Below are 21,661 nucleotides of genomic sequence, written 5' to 3'. Positions count from 1 at the left end.
ACCATTGGTCTAAGTTACATATAAACAAAAATATCATAAATCTGGAACAGAGCCTTGGATCAACAAAAGAAAAACCATTTAATCAGGTGAACTAAAGCTATGTGTCTGTGCCCTTAGTTGGATAGGGAGGTCATTGGTGACAGATTCCTTTTTGATCAATTACCTTTTAATAAACCTATAAAGTAAGTTTTGTTTCTTTTTTAAGGCCATCACCATTGAGGCTGAACCCCGTGCAGATGGAAGCCGTAGGACTACAAGATATGACATTGACATGACCAAGTGTATTTATTGTGGCTTCTGTCAAGAGGCATGCCCTGTAGACGCTATTGTCGAGGTGAGTGCTTCATAAATTCATTCAGTGGGAGATAGTGGGGAATGGTTCCATTTTGTGACGCCTGTGATACATTTGTTTTTTTTTCCAGTAAATTATTATGGTGCTTAGTTGAACTTTGTTGACTGATGCCTTATTTTTCATGCCATTAACTATTTAACCACCTCCGGACCGCCTAACGCAGGATCGCGTTCCGGAGGTGGCAGCGCTGCGCAGAGTCACGCATATACGCGTCATCTCGCGAGATTTCCTGTGAACGCGCGCACACAGGCGCGTGCGTTCACAGGATCGGAAGGTAAGCGAGTGGATCTCCAGCCTGCCCGCAACAATCGTTCGCTGGCAGGCTGGAGATGTGATTTTTTTAACCCCTAACAGGTATATTAGACGCTGTTTTGATAACAGCGTCTAATATACCTGCTACCTGGTCCTCTGGTGGTCCCTTTTGTTTGGATCGACCACCAGAGGACACAGGCAGCTCTGTAATAAGTAGCACCAAGCACCACACTACACTACACCCCCCCCCCCCCCCCCCGTCACTTATTCACCCCTGATCACCCCCTGTCATTGATCACCCCCCTGTAAGGCTCCATTCAGACGTCCGTATGGTTTTTACGGATCCACTGATACATGGATCGGATCCGCATAACACATACGGACGTCTGAATGGAGCCTTACAGGGGGGTGATCAATGACGGGGGTGATCACCCCATATAGACTCCCTGATCACCCCCCTGTCATTGATCACCCCCTTGTAAGGCTCCATTCAGACGTCCGTATGATTTTTATGGATCCACTGATACATGGATCGGATCCGCAAAACACATACGGACGTCTGAATGGAGCCTTACAGGGGGGTGATCACCCCATATAGACTCCCTGATCACCCCCCTGTCATTGATCACCCCCCTGTAAGGCTACATTCAGATGTCCGTATGTTTTTTACGGATCCACAAAACACATACGGACATCTGAATGGAGCCTGACAGGGGGGTGATCACCCCATATAGACTCCCTGATCACCCCCCTGTCATTGATCACCCCCCTGTCAGGCTGCATTCAGATGTCCGTATGTTTTTTAGGGATCCACGGATACATGGATCGGATCCGCAAAACACATACGGACATCTGAATGGAGCCTTATAGGGGGGTGATCAATGACAGGGAGGTGATCACCCCATATAGACTCCCTGATCACCCCCCTGTCATTGATCACCCCCCTGTAAGGCTCCATTCAGACATTTTTTTGGCCCAAGTTAGTGGAAATATTATTTTTTTTTTCTTACAAAGTCTCATATTCCACTAACTTGTGTCAAAAAATAAAATCTCACATGAACTCACCATACCCCTCACAGAATCCAAATGCGTAAAAATTTTTAGACATTTCTATTCCAGACTTCTTCTCACGCTTTAGGGCCCCTAGAATGCCAGGGCAGTATAAATACCCCACATGTGACCCCATTTCGGAAAGAAGACACCCCAAGGTATTCGCTGAGGGGCATATTGAGTCCATGAAAGATTGAAATTTTTGTCCCAAGTTAGCGGAAAGGGAGAATTTGTGAAAAAAAAAAAATCAATTTCCGCTAACTTGTGCCAAAAAAAAAAAAAATTCTATGAACTCGCCATGCCCCTCATTGAATACCTTGGGGTGTCTTCTTTCCAAAATGGGGTCACATGTGGGGTATTTATACTGCCCTGGCATTTTAGGGGCCCTAAAGCGTGAGAAGAAGTCTGGGATCCAAATGTCTAAAAATGCCGTCATAAAAGGAATGTGGGCCCCTTTGCGCATTTAGGCTGCAAAAAAGTGTCACACATCTGGTATTGCCGTACTCAGGAGAAGTTGGGCAATGTGTTTTGGGGTGTCATTTTACATATACCCATGCTCGGTGAGATGAATATCTTGGTCAAATGCCAACTTTGTATAAAAAATGGGAAAAGTTGTCTTTTGCCAAGATATTTCTCTCACCCAGCATGGGTATATGTAAAATGACACCCCAAAACACATTGCCCAACTTCTCCTGAATACGGCGATACCACATGTGTGACACTTTTTTGCAGCCTAGGTGGGCAAAGGGGCCCACATTCCAAAGAGCACCTTTCGGATTTCACAGGTCATTTACCTACTTACCACACATTAGGGCCCCTAGAATGCCAGGGCAGTATAACTACCCCACAAGTGACCCCATTTTGGAAAGAAGACACCCCAAGGTATTCCGTGAGGGGCATGGCGAGTTCCTAGAATTTTTTATTTTTTGTCACAAGTTAGCGGAAAATTATGATTTTTGTCTTTTTTTTTTTTCTTACAAAGTCTCATATTCCACTAACTTGTGACAAAAAATAAAAACTTCCATGAACTCACTATGCCCATCACGAAATACCTGGGGGTGTCTTCTTTCCAAAATGGGGTCACTTGTGGGGTAGTTATACTGCCCTGGCATTTTAGGGGCCGAATGCGTGAGAAGTGGTTTGAAATCAAAATCTGTAAAAAATGGCCGGTGAAATCTGAAAGGTGCTCTTTGGAATGTGGGCCCCTTTGCCCACCTAGGCTGCAGAAAAGTATCACACATCTGGTATCCCCGTACTCAGGAGAAGGTGGGCAATGTGTTTTGGGGTGTCTTTTTACATATACCCATGCTGTGTGAGAGAAATATCTTGGCAAAAGAAAACTTTTCCAATTTTTTTATACAAAGTTGGCATTTGACCGAGATATTTATCTCACCCAGCATGGGTATATGTAAAATGACACCCCAAAACACATTGCCCAACTTCTCCTGAGTACGGCAATACCAGATGTGTGACACTTTTTTGCAGCCTAGGTGGGCAAAGGGGCCCACATTCCAAAGAGCACCTTTCGGATTTCACCGGTCATTTTTTACAGATTTTGATTTCAAACTACTTTGCACGCATTTGGGCCCCTAAAATACCAGGGCAGTATAACTACCCCACAAGTGACCCCATTTTGGAAAGAAGACACCCCAAGGTATTTTGTGATGGGCATAGTGAGTTCATGGAAGTTTTTATTTTTTGTCACAAGTTAGTGGAATATGAGACTTTGTAAGAAAAAAAAAAAAAGAAAAAAATCATCATTTTCCGCTAACTTGTGACAAAAAATAAAAAATTCTAGGAACTCGCCATGCCCCTCACGGAATACCTTGGGGTGTCTTCTTTCCAAAATGGGGTCACTTGTGGGGTAGTTATACTGCCCTGGCATTCTAGGGGCCCTAATGTGTGGTAAGTAGTTTGAAATCAAAATCTGTAAAAAATGGCCGGTGAAATCCGAAAGGTGCTCTTTGGAATGTGGCCCCCTTTGCCCACCTAGGCTGCAAAAAAGTGTCACACATGTGGTATCTCCGTACTCAGGAGAAGTTGGGCAATGTGTTTTGGGGTGTCATTTTACATATGGGTGAGAGAAATATCAGTTCAGGTTTGAAGTCATATTGTGAGGCTTAGATAATAGAAACCTCCCAAAAATGACCCCATTCTAGAAACTACACCCCTCAAGGTATTCAAAACAGTTTTTTCAAACTTTATTAACCCTTTAGGTCTTCCACAAGAGTTAATGGCAGATTGAGAAACAATTTCGAAATTTCTATTTTTTGGAAAATTTTCCAATATAATCAATTTTCTTCCAGGAGTAAAACAAGGGTTAACTGCCAAACAACACTCAAAATGGGTTGCCCTGATTCTGTAGTTTGCAGAAACACCCCATATGTGGTCGTAAACTACTGTTTGGCCGAACGGGAGCACATAGAAGGAGGGGAACACCATATGGGTTTTGGAAGGCAGATTTTGCAGGACTGGTTTTGTTTATACCATGTCAAATTTGAAGCCCCCTGTTGTACCCCTAGAATAGAAATTTCAAAAAAGTGACTCCATCTAAGAAAGTACACCCCTCAAGGTATTCAAAACTGGGTTTACAAACTTTGTTAACCCTTTAGGTGTTCCACAAGAGTTAATGGCAGATGGAGAAACAATTTCGAAATTTCTATTTTTTTGAAAATTTTCCAATATCAATTTTTTCCAGGAGTAAAACAAGGGTTAACTGCCAAACAACACTCAAAATGGGTTGCCCTGATTCTGTAGTTTGCAGAAACACCCCATATGTGGTCGTAAACTACTATTTGGCTAAACGGCAGGACATAGAAGAAGGGGAACACCATATGGGTTTTGGAAGGCAGATTTTGCTGGACTGGTTTATTTACACCATGTACCCTTTCAAGCCCCCTGATGCACCCCTAGAGTAGAAACTCCATAAAAGTGACCCCATCTAGGAAACTACGGGATAAGGTGGTTGTTGTTTTGGGACCATTTTAGGGGTAAATTTGATTTTTGGTTGCTCTATATTAGGGGTGGGCGATATAGGCGATATGCGATATAAATTTGGGCCACGATATGGATTTTCGCCATATCGCCGGACCGCGATATGATCGCGCTCTCTGCGCGCACCATTTTCTCCTGAGCCCGCCGGCCGGCACAGTGGAGGGAGAAGGAGAGGAGTCCCTCCCTCCCCACTGTGCGCGGCTGCCGCTGAACACCAATGAGGACAGAGTAGGAGGAGGAGGGGAGGGACTGTGGCCAATGAATGTGCCGGCCATATCCCACAGGGTCCCCCTCCTCCTCCCCCCATCATTGGTGGCAGTGGGCAGTTCCGATCGGAGTCCCAGCAGTGTAATGTTTGGGCTCCGATCTGTTACCATGGAAGCCAGGACGCTACTGAAGTCCTGGCTGCGATGGTATGTTAGTGAGCAGCATTATACTCACGTGCGTCGTGGCCGCCGGTCGCTCCTTCTTCTGTCTGTGCGGCGCATTGCTAATGCTTATAGCATTAGCAATGCGCCGCACAGACCTATGAGAAGGAGCAGTGACCGGCGGCCACGGCGCACGTGAGTATAATGCTGCTCACTAACATACCATCGCAGCCAGGACTTCAGTAGCGTCCTGGCTGCCATGGTAACCGATCGGAGCTGCCCACTGCCACCAATGATGGGGGGAGGAGGAGGGGGACCCTGTGGCCACTGCCACCAATGATGGGGGGAGGAGGGGAACCCTGTGGCCACTGCCACCAATGATTAATACTGGGGAGGGAGGGGGGTGGGTGGGTTTGAGTTACCATAGGGGGGCAGATAAGAGGCTGGGGGGGGAGCAGATCAGAGGCTGGGGGGGGGAGCAGATCAGAGGCTGGGGGGGGGAGCAGATCAGAGGCTGGGGGGGGGGGGGCAGATCAGAGGCTGGGGGGGGGGAGCAGATCAGAGGCTGGGGGGGGGGAGCAGATCAGAGGCTGGGGGGGGGGGCAGATCAGAGGCTGGGGGGGAGCAAATCAGAGGCTGGGGGGGAGCAGATCAGAGGCTGGGGGGGAGCAGATCAGAGGCTGGGGGGGAGCAGATCAGAGGCTGGCTGCCATGGTCAGCTCCCTGCTGTTGTGTGCACAAAGCACAGGGCAGCAGGGAGAGTGTAAAGTCCTATTCACCCTAATAGAGCTCTATCAGGGTGAATATGACAAGGGTTCTAGCCCTTAAGGAGGCTAATAGTTATTAAATAAAAAGTAAAAAAAAGTTTAAACACCCCCCCAATATAGAAAACAATATATCGCAATATATATCGCATATCGCACATGCTTAAAATTATATCGCAATATAAATTTTAGGCCATATCGCCCACCCCTACTCTATATTACTCTTTTTGAGGCAATGTAACAAAAAAATTTAATTCTAAAATTGTTTCTACATTCGCTATTTAGTTTTGTGGAACACCTAAAGGGTTAACATAGTTTGTAAAGTAACTTTTGAATACCTTGAGGGGTGTAGTTTCTTAGATGGGGTCACTTTTTTGGAGTTTCTAGTCTAGGCTACATCAGGGGGGGGCTTCTAATGGGACATGGTGTCAAAAAAAAAACTGGGTGTTTTGGCACGGTTTTTATTTTATATTTTTAACACCGTTCATCCGAGGCGTTTGGTCAAAAGTTATTTTTATAGCGACGACTTTTACGCACGCGACGATGCCCAATATGTATGGCTCTCAGACTTTGGAGACACTAAGCAGGCATCCTAAAACTGCGGCCCTCCAGATGTTGTAAAACTACAATTCCCACCATGCCCTGCTGATGGCTGTAGGTTGTCTGGGCATGCTGGGAGTTATAGTTTTACAACATCTGGAGGGCCACAGTTTGAGGATGCCTGCTCTAAAACTAATATTTTTGGGGGAAAGAAAAATTGTTTCTGTGTCTCCAAAGTCTGAGAGACATAGTTTTTTATGTTCTCTAGTGGACTGTTGGAGATTATAAAAATTTAGTACTCCATGGAAGTGTGGTACTCCCTGAAGCAATCGATAACGCAGAGGCCCGGATGATCGGGGCACGTGTCACACTGAGTGGTGGTGTCCTTCCGTATCCCCCTCTTGTGACACACTCTGCACTTTTTTTGGGTTCGTCCCTTCTTTCCAGTATGGGGGACCACACCTGGAAAGTGTTGGCCAGGGACGATCCGGGCGCCTCCAGTCTGGGGTCTGATGGATGGATCAAAAAAAGTTTTGAATAAAAGTACTTTTTTTTTTTTCTAACTAACTTTTCCCTTCTTTCCCTGCCTAACGGTGCCTCTCCCTCACTGACCCTAACCTACCTGGGTGGCGATGGGTGCAGGAGGGTGACGGATGGCGATTAGGGGGACGCAGGAGCTGGTGCTGAACGGTGCTGCACGGTCAGGGTGCTGGACAGGAAGAGGAGGGGAGAAAGGAGCGCAGGAAGTTTGAATCTCGCGCCTCTCTCCCCTGCGCCAATCAGCACCCTGGACAGCAGGCATCAGCACCAGGGCCAGCACCGCCTCTCCAAATCCTCGGACTGCGATAGGTGGTGTATAATTACGCCACCGATCGCAGTCTTTTTCCGGTTCATCAGGTCACAGGACACCCGAATGTGGACCGGAAACGCAGAAAACCGCAGGTCTGAATTGACCTGCGGTTTTCTGCGATCGTCGATACGCAGGGGTCAAATGACCCCCCCTCCCCCTGCATTGTTACGGGATGCCGGCTGAATGATTTCAGCCGGCATCCCGTTCCGATTAACCCCCGCGGCGCCGGAATCCCGATTTTAAGTCAGGACGTACCGGTACGTCCTATGTCCTTAAGGGGTTAAAGGGAATTTTCAGAAAATGACGTATAATTTACGGCATCTTACAGATGAGCAATAAGAAATGCTTCGTTCTGTCAGTGAAAAATTTATGTTTCCTTCACTTCTGCTTTAGTTTTTTTTCATCAGTTTTTCATGTTAGTAAAAAAAAAAACAATGCTAAACACCTGGCGTTTCCTAGCAACAATCGCTGAAAAGCAGACTGTACTACAGTGTGCTTCAGTTTTTCTTTCACTGATCTATTCTCAAATAACCCAAAACGACTTTTTGATACTTTTCACTCCCTTCTAAGCTCTAAAGTTCCATAACATCTCACTGACCTCTGCGCTGATGGCATGGCCACTTACTTCAGAGACAAGATTGGCAGTATCCGGCAGGAAATAATCTCCCAGTCCCCAAATAATTTCAATACTCCTCCCTCCAATTCCTCCACATGCTCTCTCTCTCCTTTTTTGACCTTGTAACAGAGGAAGAAGTTTCCAGGCTTCTCTCTTCTTCTCGACCCACGACCTGTAGCAGTGATCCTATTCCATCACACCTCCTCCAGTCCCTGTCCCCGGCTGTCATCCCTCACCTAACTACAATTTTTAACCTCTCTCTCTCTCTTCTGGTATCTTTCCCTGCTCTTTCAAACACTGTATTATAACCCCACTACTTAAGAAACCATCTCTTGACCCGACTTGTGCTGCTAACTACCGACCTGTTTCTAACCTCCTCTTCATCTCTAAACTCCTTGAACGTCTTGTCTACTCTCGCTTAATAAGCTCTCTCTCTGCAAACTCTCTTGACCCATTACAATCTGCCTTCCGCCCTCTTCACTCTACACAAACTGCCCTTACTAAAGTGTCTAACGATCTCCTAACAGCAAAAAGAAATGGTGACTATTCTCTACTGATTCTGTTGGATCTCTCTGCAGCTTTCGATACTGTAGACCAGTGGTGCCCAACCTACGGCCCGCAGGCCAAATGCGGCCAGCGAAGCCGTGTCATCCGGCTCGCGCAGTAACAGGATTTTAGCGCCGGCTCCTAGCTAATTTATTCACTGAACTTGCCTCTGTGAAATTGAAGAGAAGCGCCGTAATCTCGCACAGGCGCACTGGCAGAGGCATCGAAGTGCGCATGCACCGTCTTCCTGGCCTCTGCCAGTGCGCCTGTCCGAGATTACAGCGCTTCTCTTCAATTTCACAGAGGCAAGTGCAGTGAATAAATTAGCTAGGAAGCGGCTCTGGGAGGGGGGTATATCTGTGGACGACACTGGGGGGAGGGGATATCTGTGGATGACACTGAGGGGGGGATATCTGTGGATGACACTGAGGGGGGAATATCTGTGGATGACACTGAGGGGGGGGGATATCTGTGGATGACACTGAGGGGGGGATATCTGTGGATGACACTGAGGTGGGGATATCTGTGGATGACACTGAGGTGGGGATATCTGTGGATGACACTGAGGGGGGGATATCTGTGGATGACACTGAGGGGGGGATATCTGTGGATGACACTGAGGGGGGGATATCTGTGGATGACACTGAGGGGGGAATATCTGTGGATGACACTGAGGGGGGGGGATATCTGTGGATGACACTGAGGGGGGGATATCTGTGGATGACACTGAGGTGGGGATATCTGTGGATGACACTGAGGGGGGGATATCTGTGGATGACACTGAGGGGGGGATATCTGTGGATGACACTGAGGGGGGGGATATCTGTGGATGACACTGGGGGGGATATCTGTGGATGACACTGAGGGGGATCTAGGGAGGGGTGTGGGGATGTTGGGGTGGGAGGTCCTGGAGGGGTGTTTGGGTGGGAGCTCTGGAAGGGGTGGGAGGTTCGATAGGTATGTGGGGGTGGGAGATCCGGGAGGGATGTGGGGCCTTAAAACTTTTTGCTATGGGGCCCAGTCATCTCTAGCTACGCCCCTGATTGTTAAGATTGGGCGGGCACTGGAGCAATAGAGCGCCCTGCTGTAGGAGAAGCCGGCGGGAGATGAAAGGAGGAGGGGCAAGCTCCTGGTGGTGTCGGGCACATGGCTGTGGAGGATCTGACTGAAGCCTAAAGACCAGACATCAAGGTAGACCTGCAGAAGAAGGTGACAGCGCAGTATGTGATGTATACATGTGTGTAATGTATGTAGTGCAGTGTATGATCATCACATACTGCACTACATACATTACACACATGTATACATCACATGCCCCCTCACAGTAATTATGCCAAGATATGTGCCCTCTTCACAGTAGTAATGCAAAACGCATTATGTGCCCAGATATGTGCCCCCTCACAGTAATAATTCCAAGATATGTGCCCTCTTCACAGACGTAATGCTCACACATGCCCCCTCACAGTAGTTATGTCCAGATATGTGCCCCCTCACAGTAGTTATGCCCAGATATGTGCCCCCTCACAGTAGTTATGCCCAGATATGTTCCCCCTCACAGTAGTTATGCCCAGATATGTGCCCCCTCACAGTAGTTATGCCCAGATATGTGCCCCCTCACAGTAGTTATGCCCAGATATGTGCCCCCTCAAAGTAGTTATGCCCAGATATGTGCCCTCTTCAAAGTAGTAATATTCACTCGTGCCCCCTCACAGTAGTTATGCTCTGATATGTGCCCTCTTCACAGTAGTTATGCCCTGATATGTGCCCTCCTCACAGTAGTTATGCCCAGATATGTGCCCTCTTCACAGTAGTAATGCTCACACGTGCTCCCTTACAGCATTTGCATTTCTTTCTGGCAAAGCTACCTGGTTCCGGCCCGCGAAATTTATACCAAGTCTAGTGAGGCCCTCAGACGAAAAATGGTTGGGCACCACTGCTGTAGACCATAAACTTCTCCTCACCATGCTCCACTCAATTGGCCTTAAGGACACTGCTCTTTCCTGGTTCTCTTCCTATCTCTCTGGCTGCTCCTTTAGTGTATCATTCGCTGGCTCCTCTTCTCTTCCTCTTGATGTTGGAGTTCCTCAGGGCTCAGTACTAGGTCCTCTTCTCTTCTCCCTCTATACAGCCCCCATCGGACAGACTATTTGTAGATTTGGCTTTCGATACCATCTCTATGCTGACGACACCCAACTATACACTTCGTCACCCCTGACATCACCCCTACTTTACTCCAAAACACCAGTAACTGTCTGGCAGCCGTCTCTAACATAATGTCCTCTCTGTATCTAAAACTGAACCTCTCAAAAACGGAACTTCTTGTCTTTCCCCCATCTACTAACTCACCTAAACTTGATATTTCTTGAATCAAATCATTTTTATTGATCAAATAAAAGCATCTTATTTTAAAACACTACATTGTCTTTTTCATTCAAAAATGCAGTCAGTATACAGCAGTATCATATGATAACATCATACAAGGATCACCATACAGCGGTATATAATGTATAGAAACATAAGACCAAAATTAGACAATAGATGCCGTAAACCTAGCATCCACCCTCCCCCTCCCTTCCCCCCCGGCCCATATCCCCCCCCCCTCCTCCCCCCAATGAACAAATCGTGACCCCCTCCAAGATAGCCTAGATAACAACATGAGTGTGAGACAACCATTCACTGCATAGTTTCTCAAACTTCTGAGGACAACCTCTCTTCACAAACACACCTTTTTCCATCATCAACATGTCATGCACCTTCCGCACAAACTCCTCCAATGTGGGCGGACTCCCCTGGATCCACCTCAGTGCCACCAACTTCCTGGCCACATACAACAGCCTCCCCACCGCTACCTTAACCGACTCGGTCCCTCCAATATCTGACACATACCCCAACACACACACCTTGGGATCCTTTTGAAGTCTCAGCATCATATTACTATTAATCATGTTCAGTACTCCTTCCCAGAAGTTACCCATCACTGGACAAGACCAAAGCATATGTAGCAGATCCGCGCCATCCTCCATACACTTTGGACATCGATTCTCACCCCCACTTTTTTTAAGAACACCGCCGTTTTATACACTCTGTGAATGATGAATAATTGAGACAGCTTGCCCTGTTCACTCAGGGACACTCTGGGAACTCCCTCCAGTATGTCATCCCACTGATCATTAGAGATGACCCCCAGGTCAACCTCCCACTTCTTCATCCTTCAAAGCGGAAATCCTTCTAAAAATTTGGCCAGTAAGAGAGTATACACCTGCGATATCAGTCCTCTTTTCCCCACTGTCGGAAGAACAAGTTTATGGACCACCTCTATTTGGGCTATTGTACAACCTTTCCTCATCGTGACCTCAAAGGCGTGCCTCAATTGAAGATATTTATAAAACCATACCCTGGGAATATTGAATTCCTGCTGCAAACTCTGAAACGATTTGAATATCTTGCCCTCAATTAGTTGCCCAATCCTCATCACTCCATGAGATTCCCAATTCCGGAGCCCTGACATTGTTAAGAACTCTGGCAGCAAGTTATTATTCCTAAATGGGGAAAGTTCACAGACGCCACCCACACCTCTAAGCTGCTTCACCTTCGCCCAGACTTTCTTCATAAGATCAATAAGCAAGAACTTCTCTCTCCCCACATGCATTCCCGACCCCTCCAGAATACACATAAGGTCCCGACTGCCCAACCAGTGTTGCAGTATCTGTCCCGTCATATCCGGCAATTGGAAGTTAATCCATCCCTTAAAATGCTGACATTGAGAAGCTAAGAAATAGATCCATGCATTAGGAACAGCCAGACCATCTTCAGACTTAGGGTATTGCAACGTCTCCAGCCTAATCCTAGCCTGACCGTACTTCCAAATAAGATCTCTAAACATAGAGTGTATTCTCCTTAATCTATCCAGAGGAATTCACACGGGAGCATTGTTCAATACATAAAGCAGCTGGGGCATCATTACCATTTTTAAGAGGTTTACTCTACCCACTACCGATAGGAAGAGTCTACACCATGTCCTCACCTTTTAGTCTAAAAGTGGCTAGCAGTGGAGACAGATTAAGGTCTTCAAAGTCCGACAGTCTAGGTGTTATATACAGCCCTAAATATTTGAATTTATCCACCCAGGGAACCAAACTATCAAGACGCCCACCTGACAGGGCCTGTCCATCAACCGGCATCAAAGCAGACTTATGCCAATTTATCTGAAGCCCAGAGAACCTCCCAAATCTGTCAATCAATGCCATGGCCGCATCCAGGAATGCACCAGTATCGCCCAAGAATAGCAGAGTATCATCGGCATACATAGCCACTTTATTATGCAGCACACCATATCGAAACCCATCAATATTCGATGACAGATGAATAAAAGCCGCAAGCGGCTCTATTGCTAGAGCAAACAACAAGGGCGATAGTGGGCACCCCTGTCTGGTGCCCCGGGCCAAGGCAAAACCATCTGACAACCCCCCGTTGGCTCTAATTCTTGCCTTGGGACTCGAGTACAGCACCCTTACCCACTGAATGAACCGCGCTACAAAACCCATGACTCTCAGGACCCCCCACAGGTAGTTCCACTCCACACTATCGAACGCCTTGGCGGCATCAAGAGCAAGCAAGGCCCTGTCTCCACAATTATCTGCCGGGATATTCAGGCTAGCATATAGTCTATGGAGATTTATAGCGGTCGATTTCCCAGGCATAAAACCCGTCTGATCCGGATGCACAATGGTCAAAATCACTCTGGACAACCTGTTCGCCAGCACCTTTGCTAGGAGCTTTACATCCGCCGTTAAAAGTGAAATTGGTCTATAAGAATCTGGTAGTTTGGGGTCTTTCCCCGGTTTAAGAATAACTACAATTATAGCCTCCTGCATAGAATGTGGTAGCGAACCCGCCTCCAGTTAGTGTTCAAGTACCTTGAGCAATTCGGGGAGGAGTATCCCCTGCAACTTTTTAGATACCTCCACAGGTAGGCCATCTGCCCCCGGAGCCTTACCGTTCGCCATATCCCCAAGCGCAGCCTCCAGTTTTTCAAGTGAGATCGGCTCCTCTAACCTTTCTCTATCCTTGTCTGACAGCACCGATAACTGTGCCTCCATCAGGAAGGCGTTCAAAGCCTCCTCCGAGCTAGAGACAGTGGAAGCGTATAAAGACGCATAAAAACTTTTTAAAATATCCAATGTTCCTTTCGTGTCCTGACTACTATTCCCCATTCCATCTCTCAGTTCCTGAATACAGGAGGAACCTCTCTGGGCCTGGGAAACAACCGACAGCAGATGACCCACCCTCTCACCCTCCTCAAAAGATCTCTGGCGATAGAAACTACTCTTCCTCTCTGCGGCCTGCACTAAATGGCACCTCAGCTGTTCCTGAGCTACCGCCCGAGCCTCGCTATTATTCAGAGTAGGGGATCGACCAAACTCCCTCTCAGCCTCAGCCACCAGTACATGTGCTTTAACATCTGCCTCTCTGGACTTAGATTTATGCTTACTAATTTCTTTCATCAAGACTCCCCTCAAGAATGCTTTCATGGCATCCCAGACTCTGGGTACTGAAGCCGTCCCCGCATTGATAGCAAAAAATTCCCTGACCTCCAGAGAAATCCCGGATAGGTCACCCAGCACATTCAGCCAGTGTGAGTTACATTTCCACAGCCTCGGTCCCTGTCTGAGCACCCCCAGGCACAAGTCAATCTGCACCAGAGAATGGTCAGACAACGACCAAGGATGATAGATAACATCCCTAACCAGTGGCAACATAACATCATTGACAAGGGCCAAGTCTATACGCGATAATGAATGATGCGTAGCCGATCTGCACGAGAATCCGCGCTTATCAGGGTTACGCAATCTCCATACGTCATATACACCAATTTCACTCATAATATTCTTTAGAGCCACACTCCCCGGTGAACCACCTGATCCTTCCACCCGACATCTATCTAAGGGGTCATTCAGCGTGCAATTGAAGTCACCTACTAGTAGCCATGGTAACCCAGGGAAGTCCGCCACAAAATCCATAATTTCCCTTATCAGTGGAGAAGCAAACGGTGGAGGCACATACACCGACACAAGCACCACCTGAATCCCATCAATTTTACACACTACACAGACATACCTGCCTTCAGCGTCCACACATTCCTGCATATGTTCATATCTAATACTACTATGCACAATCACACTTACCCCCCCTAGAGTGAGAGGAATGAGTTGCATGTACCGCATGAATCACCCAATTCTTGTTCAGCCAGTGGAGATTATCACTAGTCAAATGCGTTTCCTGAAGGCAACATATGGCCGGCTGAAACCGCCCCAAGTATTGGAAAATACACTGTCGTTTCCGTGCATCTGCCATACCTCTCACATTCCAGCTTAAAACTTTAATCACCTGTGACATGGTAAAACATTAAGCCATATCTGAATCTCACAACCCACTCAAACACCATCCGCTCAGAGTTCACGACCCCATCCCTTCCCCCCAACTGTCTCCCTACCACCACCCCCCTCCCATAATCAGGTTACTGTAACAGAGGACAGCAGTCCCCCCCTCATCAACCTCAATCACTAAAACAGGGCAATCCGAGAGCAACTTGCCCCCAAACCTACAATAATCATAACAGATTACAACACACTCCCTCAGGTAGAGAATCCTCCCCACAACTGAGAAATACATTACAATCTCCCAACCACCTACTCCCACCTCAGGATCTACCATGCGGTAGCATTGCATAATACACTTCTTAACTGGTGCAACATTAAAGTGACCTTAAAGTGCAAACACATATATAGATTAAACACAAGAAACCATATATCTGCCTCCTTCAAGTGTCCCGGGCCCCACTTCTCAATTGCCGCTCGTGGACGTCCAGCCACTGTGCCGCTTCCTCTGGATCTTCAAAAAATCTGGTGGATCCCAACGCCACCACACGCAGTTTAGCAGGGAACAACATTAGCATACTGGACTTGTAAACCTCTCAGCCTTTTCTTGATATCAATAAATCTGCTTCTCCTCCGCTGCACCTCATCAGAGTAGTCTGGAAATATGGACACTTTGACCCTGTTCAGGACCATCTCCTCATTGTCCCTGGACTGCTGCAGAATAGTGTCTAGGTCCTTAAAATGCAGAATCTTCGCCAGTATAGGGCGAGGAGGCCTGCCTGGCGGGAGCGGCCGCATGGGCACTCTGTGCGCCCGCTCCACCGCATACAGGGAAGATAGGCCCTTCTCATGAAACAACTGATGCAACCATTTCTCCACAAATTCCGTGGCATTGGCCCCCTCCGTCTTCTCTGGCATCCCCACAATTCGCAGGTTATTCCTTCTGGACCTGTTTTCCAGATCATCCGTTTTAGCATACAGAGCAGCAATGTCCTTCGCAGTTGTTTTTGCCGCCATTTGCAAAGGCTGAACTACATCTTCTAGAGTGGACATCCTCTTCTCCAATTCAGAGGTGCGCTCAGAAATCTTGTGTAAATCATGTCTAATTATAGACACATCAGATCGCAGGCTGCCGACTTGCACTGTGAGAACTTTCAGGGTGCTGTTACAGCTGGCCACAGCGACCATAATATCTTTGAGTGGGCTCCTCAGTAGCCGCGGCCCTAGTGCCTGCTGTATCTTTAGCTGGACACAGGAATCAGTAACGGCAGATTCGCCGCATCCAGGCCATCTCCATCAAGGGATCCGTCCTCCTGGTCAGAGGAGGTATGTATATCAGACTCCTTTTCATCAGCCCAATTGCCCACTCCGCTGTCTGTACGAGCATACTTGCTCAGTTTAGCAGCCGCACTCTGGCTCACAGTCTGCTGCAGCGCCATCTCCTCTCCGCCATCGGCGCCATGTTGGCCCACCTCCAGTCTGTCAGGCTTCGTAACTTTACTCGACTTCCTCTGCATATTTAGGCTCACAAATTCACCACAGCACCCTCCGGCCACTTCCCTTCCACCAGGCAAGGTTATTGCAAAGAATCGAGGGGTGCTACCGCTCGTTTAGACAGGATACTAGCAGGAGCAGTGAGCGGTGCTTCTTACTCCATGCGCTCGTAGGCCACGCCCCCTAAACTTGATATTTCAATTTCGGTCTGCAACACTATCATAACTCTTATGCAACATGCCCGCTGTCTTGGGGCCACATTTGACTCCAATCTCTCCTTTGTTCCCCATATTCAATCACTTACACGCTCTTGTCGTCTGCACCTCAAGAATATCGCCAGAATCCGCCCTTTTCTTACGGTGGAAACGGCAAAAACTCTTGTTGTTGCCTTGATTCATTCTCGACTTGACTACTGCAACGCATTACTAATCGGTCTCCCTCTCACTAAACTCTCCCCCCTTCAGTCTGTCCTAAATGCTGCAGCCAGGCTCATCTATCCATCCAACCGCTACACTGATGCTACTAGCCTGTGCCAGTCATTTTACTGGTTGCCCATCCACCACAAAATACAGTTCAAACTTCTCACCCACAAAGCTCTCCACAGTGCTGCACCTCTATACATCTCCTCCCTCATCTCCATCTACCACCCTTCTCGTGCTCTCCGTTCTCTTAGCGACCTAAGATTAATAACCTCCATAATTCGTACCTCTCACTCCCGTCTTCAAGACTTTTCTCGAGCTGCACCTACTCTCTGGAATACTCTGCCCCGGAATACAAGGTCAATCCACAACTTCTCCACCTTCAAACGAGCCTTAAAAACACATATTTTCATGCAGGCTTATCCAGCTACCTAAACTGACTATTCCCCGACTAAACCTCCCCCCCACCAACTCCTCTGGCCTAAACTCGATCCTCTAGTAGTCCCAAACCTGAAGCAGATCTGCGGGCACCACTCCTGTCAGTTCAATAATGGCTCAAATCCTACTTATCATTGACGTGAATGGGCTAGTCATGCAATTTTGACATATGTCCATTGAAATAAGACCGTCATATTAATGTATCCCTTTAGTTGAATGGGGCAGTGTTCAGTCTGGATGTTATTCATTTAAAAAGCAAACCGTACCCGGACAGGAAATACGCCTGTGTGAAATTAGCCAAAATCAAGTTTTTTTTTTTGTTTTCTTTTTCAGAGATGGTGACGTGAAAAATTAGAATTAAACAATATAAGAGGGCTAATTTATTAAAACTAGTGCAAAAAAAACTGGCTTAGGTGCCCATAGCAACAAGTGCGATTCCATTTTTAATTCTTCAGAGCTCCTGAAAATGAAAGGATTGATCTGATTTTTTGGTATGGGCAGCTACGCCAGTTTTTCTTTCCAATAGTTTTGATAAATCTCCCCAGTGTGTCTAATTCTCCATGTGACTACAGTATCATTAAATGGGTATTTCAGTTTCATGATATTGATGACCTATCCTCAGAATAGGTCATCAATCAATATGAGATCGGTCGGGGGGTCGGACTCCTGTCAACCTTGCAAGTCAGGCTACTTTCACACTGGCATTTTGGCTTTCCGTTTGTGAGATCCGTTCAGGGCTCTCACAAGCGTTCCAAAACGGATGTTTTGCCCTAATGCATTCTGAATGGAAAAGGATCTGCTCAGAATGCATCAGTTTGTCTCAGTTTTCCTCCGTTCCGTCTCCATTCCGCTTTGGAGGCGGACACCAAAACGCTGCTTGCAGTGTTTTGGTGTCCTTCTGACGAAACTGAGCCAAACTGATCCGTTTTGACACACAATGTAATTTGTTTTCTATGACACACAATGTAATTTGTTTTCTATGACACAATCTGGCACAATAGAAAATGGATCTGTCCTCCATTGACTTTCAATGGTGTTCAAGACGGATCCATCTTGGCTATGTTAAAGATAATACAAACGGATCCGTTCTGAACGAATGCAGATGGTTGTATTATCTGAACGGATCTGTCTGTGCAGATCCATGACGGATCCGCACCAAACGCGAGTGTGAAAGTAGCCTCAGTTGTTTGAAGTTGTGGTGCTTGTGCATCCGCTGCATCCTCTTACGTGTTTATCTACTGTGTAGTGGTGATGCAGGACAATTACAGATTCCTTTCTTACTGAAGTCAATGAGACAAACAGCTATAATTACCCTGCACCGCCACTATAGTGTAAACGGCATGTCCCTTCAAACAGCTGATTGGTGGGGGCCCCAATCACAGATCTGATGTTGATGATCTATCATATCAATATTAGCAGTCTACTGATTACCATAACAGGCAGAATAACAATGGAAGTATATTCCTAACACCATTGATAAAAGGTGATGTCCATTCCTCCCCATCCGTGAACAGAGCATGCAATCAAAGTCTCCAAGAAGTTGACTTTGCTCCAGGCACCAGTCCTCTGTGTCCATGTTGTAAAACAAAACATGGAGTGCAACAGCTCTCTGCAAACCAAATAAAGTACAAAATTGCATAATAATTGCAAGTGCTATACTAATAATTTAGAGATGCTTGGCAAATCATTTTGTACAAAATTATCTGAGCCCATCTGCCGCACGTCAAGGCGATCTCTGTAAGACGGGTTCCTAACACTAATTTCTACCTGTTATGTGCCATGACGGCTACCATATAATTCAGTGAGTGTAGGTTCCACATGCATGCTGGGCCTGCTTTAATTCCTGTCATTTTTGGTGTCAAAATGGCTTCCATTATATCCACGGAATGCAGGTGCCAACTTGCATGCCGGGCCCACTCCACACCACTCCTGGTGCCAAATGGCCACCAAAGACTGCAATGAGAGTCCACAAACTATCTCTCTTCTGGTGCCAAATGGCTTCCAGTGAGTGAGGGAGAGCAGGCCAAGCTATATACTCACACTAATTAAAATCAGCCTATGGGGCAGACGAGCTGGTCAGGAGTGCACGACTAAGGAGGCAGCCACACCTCCAGTACAAACTGCAAAGAAAAAGGGGGTCAGTCAGCACATCCCAAAGCACAGGGGCACGTTGCTATGGCTGAGAACAACACTGTGAAATAAAACATGCAATGCAACAGCTCTCTGCAAACCAAATAAAGTACAAAATTGCATAATAATTGCAAGTGCTATACTAATAATTTAGAGATGCTTGGCAAATCATTTTGTACAAAATTATCTGAGCCCGTCTGCCGCACGTCAAGGCGATCTCTGTAAGACGGGTTCCTAACACTAACACTGTGTCCATGTTCTGCTGTAAAGCTCTTAACTTCACATTTATGTCCTACACAGCACTTAAATAAAGATTATTATTTTCCATTCTGTAGATTCAGCAATAAAATATATATATTTATACGTTTTACAATGGAACCCTATGATGACAGATGCCACTGTATGGTAAACATCAGAGGCATCCTTTTAATGTATAAATCATGTGTCTATATGTATACATTACACATGGGACAGAAACGTAAACACAGCCTAAAACAAATCGGAAAACAAAAACAGATGAGCAGAAAATAATGCCTTATTTATATGGTTTTAATTAGCATGAAAAATGCATGGTTGTTCACTGCATCCTTAAAGGAAATGTATTTTTTTAGATTTGATATTATAATTTGTAATAATATGTGTATTAGCATGTCAGTAGTGGCACCACATTAACTTTCTTCTGTAGACCAAGCAAGGTCATCGCCTACAAGTGGTCACCTCATTGGAAATGGACATTGCCTAGCAAATCAGCTTGCAAATATCATTCTGCGGAAATTTATAATGAATAGTTAGGTTTTGTTCACAACTGTGCTAAGTATTTCTGTTATGCTCAGTCACAGGATGAAAAAATGTGAAAAACACCCCCACTAAGGCTACTTTCACACTTGCGGCAGGACGGATCCGACAGGCTGTTCACCATGTCGGATCTGTCCTGCGGCTATTTCGCCGTGCCACCGAACCGCTGCTCCGTCCCCATTGACTATAATGGGGACGGGGGCGGAGCTCCGGCGCAGCACGGCGAAAGCCGCCGGACTAAAAAGCCTGACATGCAGTAATTTTAGTCCGGCGGCCTTTCGCCATGCTGCGCCGGAGCTCCGCCCCCGTCCCCATTATAGTCAATGGGGACGGAGCGGTGGCACGGCGAAATAGCCGCAGGACGGATCCGACATGGTGAACAGCCTGTCGGATCCGTCCTGCCGCAAGTGTGAAAGTAGCCTGAATCTGTTTTATGGCACACAACTGGTGCCTGACACAATTGACAATAATAAATTCCATGGGGTTTTTGTCAGGGAGACTGGCATTTTACTGGATAAAATAGTACAGCATGCTGTACTGTTTTGTCTGGCTTTTTTGACTGCATCTTTAACAGGTTTCAGAGCAGATATGAACAGAGCGTCAAAATAAAATCTCTTTTTTTTGATATTTCACTGTACATTTTACATTATATTATATTAACTATTTACCGTGGAAAAGTAATACTCATAATCTGGTGACATTAATGTGGGGATGACTTTTTATTTTCTGCATTTCATCTTATCTCTTCATTGCAGGGTCCAAATTTTGAGTTCAGCACAGAAACACATGAAGAACTCCTGTACAACAAAGAGAAGCTCTTAAACAATGGTGACAAATGGGAGGCAGAGATTGGTGCAAATATCCAGGCTGATTTCCTCTATCGCTAAGTGTCCCCCAATCCGATATTTAAAGAAGCAGCTGATGAAGCCGTCCTACCATCCAATGCGTTACTCACTGCTACCTCCTAATTTTGTTGAATTTATTTTCTGTAATACCAGTTTATTAAAACAAGAGGTAACCCTATATGTGGGAATGGTTTCGTGAGTGTGTGCTATGGAGCATTGATACTATATATTAGTACTATGTATTATAGTACATGCATTGCAAATAACCCTGGTAATATAAATTACATGGCATGACACCTTGATATGGGCTTAGAGATGTCGCAACCACCACACACATATTATACACTGGAAACAAGCAGTGTATAATGTGATGGAAAAATTAATAATGCCATCAATGGATGCAATATGGACAATCACAAAGTGCCTTATATTCACTTTCTCTACATGATAAATGCATGATAACTCCTTAAGGGCCCGTGACTTAAGATGTCCATGACTTGAGGACCAGCGCCGATCGGGCGGGTACAGATGTGCCCGCCCGATCCGCGGCAGGGGTCAGGAAGTCACTGATAGCCAGACCCCTGCTGCATGCGCCAGCATCGGTGAAATCACCTATGACGGTTCATTAACCCTTGATGTGCCGTGGTCAGCGCTGACTGCGACATGTGTGATGTACTTGCGGGGATTGAAGCTGCCATCGGGTCCCTGCGCTGTTGTCACGGGGACCCGATAGCAGGGAAGACAGTCCGCTGCCATCCAGCCCCCTTGATCTCACCGGCAAGCAGACTGAAGTGTATTACATTCATTAATATGCTTACAGCCAATGCTTTA

At 46.5% G+C, this 21,661-nt stretch overlaps 1 protein-coding gene across 1 annotated transcript in view; it reads left to right on the top strand.

The window, feature by feature from the left end:
* The window catches only part of NDUFS8 (NADH:ubiquinone oxidoreductase core subunit S8), a 208,072-nt gene extending 187,064 nt beyond the window's left edge, over positions 1-21,008 (top strand). Inside the window, exons 6-7 of the mRNA XM_040437360.1 lie at positions 206-334; positions 20,741-21,008. Of these exons, the coding sequence (XP_040293294.1) occupies positions 206-334; positions 20,741-20,872 (261 nt within the window). The 3' untranslated portion in view covers positions 20,873-21,008. The remainder of the gene's footprint in view (positions 1-205; positions 335-20,740) is intronic.
* The last annotated feature ends 653 nt before the right edge of the window (positions 21,009-21,661 follow it).

The sequence above is a fragment of the Bufo bufo genome, chromosome 6, assembly GCF_905171765.1.
Source record: "Bufo bufo chromosome 6, aBufBuf1.1, whole genome shotgun sequence".
Taxonomy (NCBI): Eukaryota; Metazoa; Chordata; class Amphibia; order Anura; family Bufonidae; genus Bufo; species Bufo bufo.
Note: the sequence above shows the minus strand (reverse complement) of the source record. Positions and strands in the feature narration are given on the sequence as shown.